This window comes from Coccinella septempunctata, chromosome 4 (assembly GCF_907165205.1).
Source record: "Coccinella septempunctata chromosome 4, icCocSept1.1, whole genome shotgun sequence".
NCBI lineage: Eukaryota > Metazoa > Arthropoda > Insecta > Coleoptera > Coccinellidae > Coccinella > Coccinella septempunctata.
In genome coordinates, this window is record NC_058192.1 from 17,036,946 (window position 1) to 17,046,367 (window position 9,422).

Sequence of the window (9,422 nt, forward strand, 5' to 3'; positions counted from 1 at the left end):
TGTAAGGAATGTGAAAAAAAATAGATTTTGGAGCTTGAATGGAAAATCATGATATTCTGAGTATTGCCCTGAAAATATTGATATTTCATGTTTAGAAGAGCTTTCTGAAGTGAACAAACCCATAAAATTTGATCGAAATCGGACCTTGCATTCCAGAGTTATGGCTATAGCAAATTTAGGTCAATATTCATGAATCACCCCGTATCTCCGAAACTAATAACCTTAGGATACAAAACAAGCAAGTTTTCTGAAAGGCCTGGATGACCTGCATTCACCATTGGGCTATGGCCAACGACTCATGAAACACCCTGTATAGTATAGTATCTGGATCTCAGTAAAAAAAAAGTGACACCACCTGTGAATAGGGTACAATTTCCAATGCACAAGCAATTTATTATTTATTCAAACAACAATCTTAATTTTTGTTGCTTGTATTCCAGATTAACAAATAAAGATCAAAAAAAAGTTTGTTCGAACTTTCCTCAACAAACAATTTTTGATTTCAATTCATTTTTTGGGATATTTCAATTTATCTGCTTGTTACAAGGCAGTTTATACGAAAGAGACATTTCCATTTATCTGTTTAACAAATTTTAATCTGTTTGAGAAAATTTAATTGATATGCATCCTCTTTTCGCGAATCTGGATTTCACTGTATTTTGGATGAAAATATTGATTCGTTTGTTTTGAAAGAAACTGTTGCAATATTATTTTCTACAATGCCATATCGCGCAATATACTTAAACGTACGTCAAGAGACTCCTAAGAATGCGAAACTGAACGAAATTGAACTTTACTTAACGGAGCCCCTGGATTTTCGCAACCCCAAAAAAATTGATAAGAAAGCACCGACAATATTTATAATCCCAGCTCGATTAATCATTAACCAAACCCACAATATTCAACGCCGACTGCACACCTATGGCCTCTGCTATCTTTCTACTAGAGCAAAAACGTGTTGCTTGAAATTTGAAACTCGAGCACTACGAGCATATAACGGCAACGATTTTCGACCAGCTGATGTAATCTCGTTATCGCCAGCGACAAGAGGACCTAGTTTTTTCAATACGTACGTTTGTGTTCAACGCTAAACACCGGAGGTTTTAAAAGGACTCATATTAGTTTGTCGACGGCATGACTTCAACCTTTCTACCAGTCGTAAACGCTTTGGAGGCTGCTGTCAGCTATTCGGCGTCTTTGATAGGTGGTTCCAGGAGATCATCCACCGATGCTGAGATAACCCTGGAAGAGGTTCTCTGCCACGACACCCGAAGGGATTGTTGGGTTGTCATTTACGACAGGGTGTACGATATCACGAACTTCTTAGATGAGGTAAGAACATTTCTTGTCTATATTTTAGTGTGATGTTAGGTGTTAGTAAAAGTGGATTGGTTGATAGAAAATAGTCTCCCCATATTATATGTAGATTATATTTCTTGTTCACCATCTGATGTTTTTGGTTTTTTTATACTTCTCCTGTGTCTTTCATTATCCGGTTTGTTTGACGAAATAGTGTTATAGGTTCGACTGTTAAGTGGGGCAATCTTGAAGAAAATTTATCTATGTATATTTTTTAGTTACAAATCTGTTGCTGGTATTCTCTCGATGCTTTGTGCATGTATGTTAGTAGGGAATCAATTTTTTCTTCGTCAGATATTTCATGATCACATCACTCTAACAATTTTGTCCAAATAATCTTTTCAATTTGAATAGTAAAAGTAAATATATAGTGGAAAATTAAACTACTTAATTTTATGAGCTATGCAGCGCATATAGTAGCTATGTTCATCTCAGAAGAAGAAAGAATCCGATGAGTACTCAGTTCAATTCATAGTTATTTTTTTCGAATCGAATATTTCTTGGATGGTTGATTTCGATAAGGTTTTTTTTTAAATTTTTCTTTAGAATTTTCCACTTCATGTAAGAGTTTTTATTTTGCCTTAAATATTATTCCTGTCTGGCATTTTATACAATTTCTACATTAACAATTTCTCTTCTTTACCAATTCTCTTTGTTTCTGGGTGCTGATTAGAGATTTTTATCGTCTTATTGGGTAATTTCTAGAAACTTCATTCGGATGTTTCAACATCCTTCATGTTCAAAATAAAGCAATATATTTTCATAATAAACATAAATTCACCGAATCGAATCAAATGAAATGAAAATATGGATGCCATTCAAGACTGATAATGCAGGAGTGGAAATGTTTCCAATGGAATCGAACTTTACGGAAAGTAAAACAACAGTAAACTTATTTATCATTCAAAATTTATATTTCCATTTTTAAATGTAAAAATATTTTCCGTGGAATTGGAAATTTTTAGTATTTAGGAAGACCAAATAGAATTTTGAATTCATGGAAATTAATGATAATGCATTATGAGTATTGTTTACAACATGTATGGAATTATAATTGGCACAATTATCACAAATCAACATAACATTGAATAGAGAAAAAAATTTTGTCTGAAAATTTCTAAATTGAAATCAAGATTAAAAGATATTTGCTCTGTACAGTTCACAACCTTTGTGAACCACTCTACAGTGCGAATTAATTTATAGAGAAGTTGGAGCTTTATGATGATGAGGCATGCGTTGGATGGGCACAGATAAGTTCGATCCTGCGTAATGTCTTACGCATTACAATACAGGGTCTTTCACGAGGAACCTCACCCATATTTATGCGGGAAACTACTGAACGTATTTTCATGGAATTCAGCACTTATAAGTATTTCACGATGCTGATGAAATCTAAAATATTTTCAAGGCATGAGCTCCTCCGGTTTTTCCGGAAATGACGTCAACTTCCGTTTTTCAAATTAGAACACCATTTTTTCATTGCAGAAATAGATTCCTCAGAAAATTTCAAGTTATTTTGATGTAACATTTTTCAGTTTTGGTTGGAAAATTCTCTCTGAGCGGGAAAATTCGAAAAAAAAAATCGAAAATAGAGCTCCGCTGAAACAAGAATAACTTCGAGGTTTTTGGATGGAAAATTTTCATTTTTGGGATTTTTCAAGATGTAAGATTGATGTATCCACTTTAAAAATCGAAATCGCGATTCATGATACAGGGGGTGAAAAAATCGCTTTCAAAGTTAGGGATCACAAAATCGTGAAAAATCAATTTTTTCGAATTAGAACCCCATTTTTTTATGGCAGATATTGAATCTACGTTAAAAAATAATGTGAGTGTATGCATCATACCCTTGCCCTAAAGTGGATATTTTCTGAGTTATTCACAAAAAACTGTTTTTCGTCTTGAATTTTCAGCTATTTCTTTTCCCTTCACGCCAAAAAGATGGAATTTTCAGGAACTGTTATTTGAACCATGCTGTAGATTTTTCACCCCTTCTGGAAACCGACTTCAAGTTACTATTAAGAGAACCATGGCAAACTCTCGCAGTTATAACTAGAGAAGATGCTCAAAGTTTTGACCGTTAATTTCTAGACATTTATTTATACGTCTCAGGAATGCTTCGTGCGTTGCTCTTCTTATTTCATCGGGAGGAAGAGATCTGCAAAAGTGTTTAAAAACCAATTTGAGTTTCAAAACTATGAATCTAAAAATCTAAACAAACCTGAACGCATTTCTGACTCGTTCTATGCAGTCCTCTTTATCAGTCAGGGGAGTTGAGTAGACAATATTTTTTATCCTACCCCAAACATAATAGTTTAAAGGAGTTAAATCGGGAGAACGTGGTGGCCAAAGATGTGGACCATTGTTCGCCAACCATCGATCTTCAAATAGCCTGTAGAGGATATTTGACACATTGAGTGAATTGTATGGAGGCGCGCCATCTTGTTGATACCATAAGTCATTATGGTTCTGTACTAGCGGCTCAATTATTTGAGTCAATATGTCAGAATATCTATCTCCTAAGGGAGAACATTCTTTAAATAATGCAAACATGTGTAGTGTTCTATCTTACCAGTTAAAGTCCCATCATAAATGTGAACATCGAGAATCATTATTTTTGATGGCGCAAAAAACATTGAAACTCCAGGTCTCTTGAAAGTTCCATTGTCTGAAGTGGTGGTTGTTCTCTTCATCCCAATAATGACTGTTATGCCTAAATTATTGTCCAATTATACAGTCCAAAAAGTTTTCATTCTCTTGAAATCGAATCATCATAGCTTCGCAAAACTCTGTTCTCCTGACGAAATCAGTTTCCTTCAAATGCTGTACCCTATTGAATTTATATGGGTGCATTTTATGTTTTTTTAATATTCTCCAAACACTCGATTGAGATAATCCCAGATCAATCTCGGCATCTTTGAGAGAATTTTGAGGATTCACAGGAAAATATGCAAGAACTGTAATTTCGTTGTTCTCATCTTCTACTACACTTTTTTTCTCTGTGTATAGTTTTCTTAACGAAAGATCCGACATTTCTCAAGTTTGTCGTGGTTCTGTTAATGGTATCTCTCGTTGGTCTGGGTCGGTCAGGAAACCTCTCAATGAACAGTCGAATCGTTCTATCTACAACTTTATTACATTCTCCATGAAGTAGAATGAGATTTAAATAATCTTCATTGGTAAAATTAGGCATAGTGATCGATTTTATAACTTAATACGAATTATCATTAGAGATTAGTTTTGCAAGCCTTTCTTTTCAATATGCATATGGGATTCTTTGTCCAATAGACTTTATATGAGAACAATTTTCAAGAGAATAAAAAATTTTCAAGAGAATAAAAATGCCATAATTTTTATGGTTTCTATATTTGAATATCGACGACGTTTCGGCGGTCGTGTACCATCTTCAGAGGTCACAAATGTAAGAAGTTGTTCCTTGCTATAAGTCATACAAAAGTTTAGAGATTCGTTTTCCAAGCCTTCTTTTTCAATATGTGTATGGGATTCCTTGTCCAATAGGATTTGCATCAGAACAGCATTCAAGGGAATATTATTTTTTAATATCGACGACGTTTCAGGCGTCGTTTGCCTCTATCTTGAACATGAAACTATAAATACTTTCACCGAATGCTTTATTGAAATTTTTTTATTTCAGCATCCTGGTGGAGGGGATCTACTTCTGGAAAACGCTGGAAGGGACGCCACTGTAGCATTCCGTAGCGCCGGACATTCTCGTCATGCTATGCAGCTACTGGAAAGGTACTTCATCGGTGAGCTACCATTGCAGGAGAGGGTGTTCAGAAAAGTTGGAGGATTCAAACTGAGCAACATGCCAGAATAGTTTTCAGAGAAGCTAGTTCTCCCAAAATCTAGTCCACAACTATAGTGTTGCAACAATCCGAATGAAAAAGCTCTATTCGAAATGAAAATGCGACCTAGTACTAGAGGCTTGAAATTATTTTGGATGCTCCTTGGTTCATCACTTCAACACCAACTTTACCAATGATGAATAAATAATCTTATTCCATACTTCCGATCATCAGCTGATGATCCGATACACCGATACTAGTATCGGAACAGCGCAGGAGTACTAATTTTTGTTTCATTTGAGAAATCTCTATGTGAAGGGATTCGTTCAAAGTTATAATTGAGATAATTACTCTAACTTCTATGGTTACACCTCTAGCTTGCCCTGAGCCTTTATAACTTCATTGTTGCAACAAGTTATTTCTATACGTTCATGAAATGATTTTGGAAAAAACTATCCTTTCTTTCTCGACTTAGAATGGTATACGGGATTGAGAAGCATATCAGTATTATATTTATACTAATTATTATTTAAAAGTTATAATATGGGAGAATTCAGACTAACAGTCGTTCACAGATATGACTATTATCCAATATAAAACTAACCAAATTTCAAATGATTACCTACATATAATGCACACATTATACTCTAGTGTTGCGGTAACTTTCATCCCTGTCACAGAATAAGTCTAGCAAAATTGCTGGAAACCGCGTGACAAAACTTTTATATCAAAGCGCGCGAATTTTTGAAAGGTTTTATCAGATTTCATTTAAAACGACACCACAACGGTGATTCGAAGTAGATAATGTATAGGTACTCTAGAATTCAATTACGCATTCCTATTATATCTATGTATTTATAAATATATGTTCAATTTTGATTAAAGTTATTCATAAAGTCATGGAATTATTATTCTCAACCTCAACCTTCAGAAAAATTCTTCACTATCTATAGATAATAATCTTATTGAGCCTTTTTATGTGAAAACTTCAAGCATACCCAGATCAGCAAACTTTTTTGACAAGCAATAAAGTAGGTACATATATAGTTTTAGGTTTTTTCGATATTTTCCATTATTTCCAATAATAAATCGATTACCATCCGTCAAGTACTGATGCGAGCTTTTCGCCATGAGGTTAGATAATGGCGAAGGCTTGGCAAATTCGGGTTTATCTCATGTCTATTTTTTTTTATTATGACCAGGAAAATGAATGTTGGAATATATCCACGATTCAAAGAGTCATAACTTTATATGAAAAGAAACTCGTACTTGAAAACTGGGTGGATTTTGGAACTAACCTATTGGCGAAAATCCCTTGGATATAATGCCAACCATATTCGATTTCGAAACATCTCTTCAAACGGTAATTGTCTACTATCTTAGTGCATTATCCTTCGTCTGTATGCCACTGGCACAGAGTTTATATTCTTTCAATCATTCATCTCGTATTCTTGCTGTATTGGGTATCCCAAATTGCTTGATTTTGGCTGTTTCTGGTACGTCTAGACTAGATAGGTAAAAACGTTGAAAGGAGTCCTTGGCTCGATTTTCGTGAAAAGTCCATAACTGGAAACCGTTTCACGATATCTTCATTTGTCTTGAAGATATGCTCAAATTTTGATATTTTGTCGATTTCGAAAACGTGCCGTAACTTCTTTATTCTCGAAAATATCTGAAAACGGTAAAAACTTTCTACAGGCACTTTTTCATTGGAAATACGATACCATATCTAACTTTTTTTTTATCTCTTGTACTGAGAGTGAAAAAAAAACAACTTCGTTATCCTTTTTTTGGCCTCGTATCATCCAAAAAAAAAGCTTTTCAAAAATATATATATGTCGATATATTACTTTCTTACACAAGGCAAAATCACCATTTTAGTAAAATTTTTATATTTGATAGAATTCTATGAAACCATTGACTTCAAAATTGTCCACTCCCAATAAATCTCCATCTATATGATACGAATTGAAACTTTCAGTTCATGTTATTTCATTTGTTAGCTGAAAGCTGAAACACCTTCAATAAAATTATGTAATAAATCATGTTACACTCAATTGCAATAAATTTCGAACATAATTTCTATGATAAATTTCAATACCTATAACCCATAAAAAGTTCTCGAATTGAGTTCCATTACTCTGTAAACAAATTCTACTTCTTTGTCTAACAGAATTCACTGAATTCAACAGCATAACTGGGGAAATATCTCTGATGGCGTTCCTGACTCTCTGCTCTAAATCAGCCCTATTAAAAAGACTGGAGTGTTGAAAATTTTATTTTTAACATATCCCCACACGAAGAAATCTAAAGGATTGAGGTCTGGTGATCTTGCTGGCCAGGCAATAGGACCATGATTCTCGAATAAACTATTTAATTTGATTTTAGCTCGTTGCGCATTATGGGCAGGTGCGCCATCCTGCTGATAGGAAAGCAACATCGATTCACTGAGATTAATATTGTCAATATACTCCTCAATAAAATTCTCTGAAATAGTAAAATAAGCCCGCGTACCCAAATTTTTTTCATATATTTTATTTCCTAGAAATTTTCCGTTCACAATTGCAAGCCATACATTGAATTCAAACCGTCCTTGCCTGTTTATTTGTCTACAAATATTTTCATTTTGGTTTGACCAATAGTGTTCATTATGTCTATTGAATAGTCAATCATTATTGATCCTCACTTCATCTATCCAGATAACTTTAAACTTATATGAACGGAAAGTTTCAATTCATATTATAGAGATGGAGATTTATTGGTAGTGGACAATTTTGTCGTCAATGGTTTCATAGAATTCTATCAAAATGCAAATTTTACTGAAATGGTGATTTTGCCTCGAGTAAGAAAATAATAAGTAAAATAACGAAGTTGTTTTTTTTCACCCTTAGTACAAGAGATAAAAAAAAGTTAAATATGGTATCGTATTTCCAATAAAAAAGTGCCTGTAGAAAGTTTTACCGCTTTCAGATATTTTCGAAAATAAAGAAGTTACGGCATATTTTCGAAATCGACACAATATCAAAATTTGGTCATATCTTCAAGACAAATGAAGATATGTATAGTGAAACGATTTTCAGTTATGGACTTTTCACGAACATATCGAGCCCAGGACTCCTTTCAAAGTTTTTACCTATTTAGTCTAGAAGTACCAGAAAGAGCCAAAATCAAGCAATTTGGGATACCCTGTACAGGGTGTGAATGTAAGAGAGCCAAAAATTTCTCATTTTTAGTGGGATAAATTTGGGAATAGTAGAGACCTTACAGATTTTTTTCATACTGGGTGGATTGGTAGCTCAATAATATCTCGGGGTGTCTTTGTCACTTTTCGCATACAAGGTATGAATATATCGCCATTTTATGATATCACATCCTTTCCTTAAAATTCTAACTATATCTTCGACATTTTCCACCGATATTGGATTTTTCGGCAGTGGTTTAAGGTCACTATCCTTAGTTATGTCGCAACTAGCGAAGGGTCATGGGCGTAGATAGGTAGGGGCCAGGGTGGGCCTCCTCCATACCAGCTACTGAAATCGACTAAATTTTTGAGCAAGCAAGCATAAAACTAAATTGAGCTCAATGATACTATGAGACATTAAAAACAGTCAAAGATCAAACCCATATTTTTAAAACGGATCGAACTAATTTGTACTCCCAATAAATGCACCTATAATAAAGGGTGATTTTTTAAGCGTAGCTTTTTTAAAAATCGAATAAAACACTCAATTTCCATCATTTATTCAAAATTTTTATTGAAATTGATAACTTGGCCTTTGCCATTTACATTTTAAAGATAACTTCATGTAAATGTTGTCCGCGGCTCCGTTTCAAAAAGCTCATTCGGAAGGTCCAATTTTGCGTCACTTTTTCGAACGATATCGAGCATGATTTTGCCCCCATTGGCCGAATTGAACTTGGTTGACATGTGGTTCCATCAAGACGGTGCCACATGCCACACAGCTCGTGAAACAATGAACATGTTGAAGGATGAATTTGGTGAGCAGCTTATCTCTCGAAATGGCCCTGTGAATTGGCCGCCAAGATCATGCGATTTGACGCCTCTGGACTATTTTTTGTGGGGTTATGTAAAGTCGTTAGTGTATGTGGGCAAACCGAACACGATTGAAGCCTTACAAGATAACATAACACTCGTAATTCGCGGAATGCAGGCAGAAATGCTCGAAAAAGTGACGCAAAATTGGACCTTCCGAATGAACCTTTTGAAACGGAGCCGCGGACAACATTTACAAG

At 34.5% G+C, this 9,422-nt stretch overlaps 1 protein-coding gene across 1 annotated transcript; it reads left to right on the forward strand.

Moving 5' to 3' along the window:
- The first annotated feature begins 873 nt into the window (after nucleotides 1-873).
- On the forward strand, nucleotides 874-5,528 carry LOC123312079 (cytochrome b5-like). The gene is made up of 2 exons (XM_044896298.1): nucleotides 874-1,332; nucleotides 5,015-5,528. Exons 1-2 carry the CDS (start codon nucleotides 1,135-1,137, stop codon nucleotides 5,198-5,200), a joined length of 384 nt encoding a protein of 127 aa, XP_044752233.1. The 5' UTR covers nucleotides 874-1,134; the 3' UTR covers nucleotides 5,201-5,528.
- The last annotated feature ends 3,894 nt before the right edge of the window (nucleotides 5,529-9,422 follow it).

Excerpts from the sequence above, each read along its gene's own strand:
- LOC123312079 (XM_044896298.1), top strand. The coding sequence starts at position 1,135 with ATGACTTCAACCTTTCTACCAGTCGTAAACGCTTTGGAGGCTGCTGTC. Across the intron at positions 1,333-5,014 it reads TCACGAACTTCTTAGATGAG|CATCCTGGTGGAGGGGATCT; the intron begins GTAAGAACATTT and ends TTTTTATTTCAG.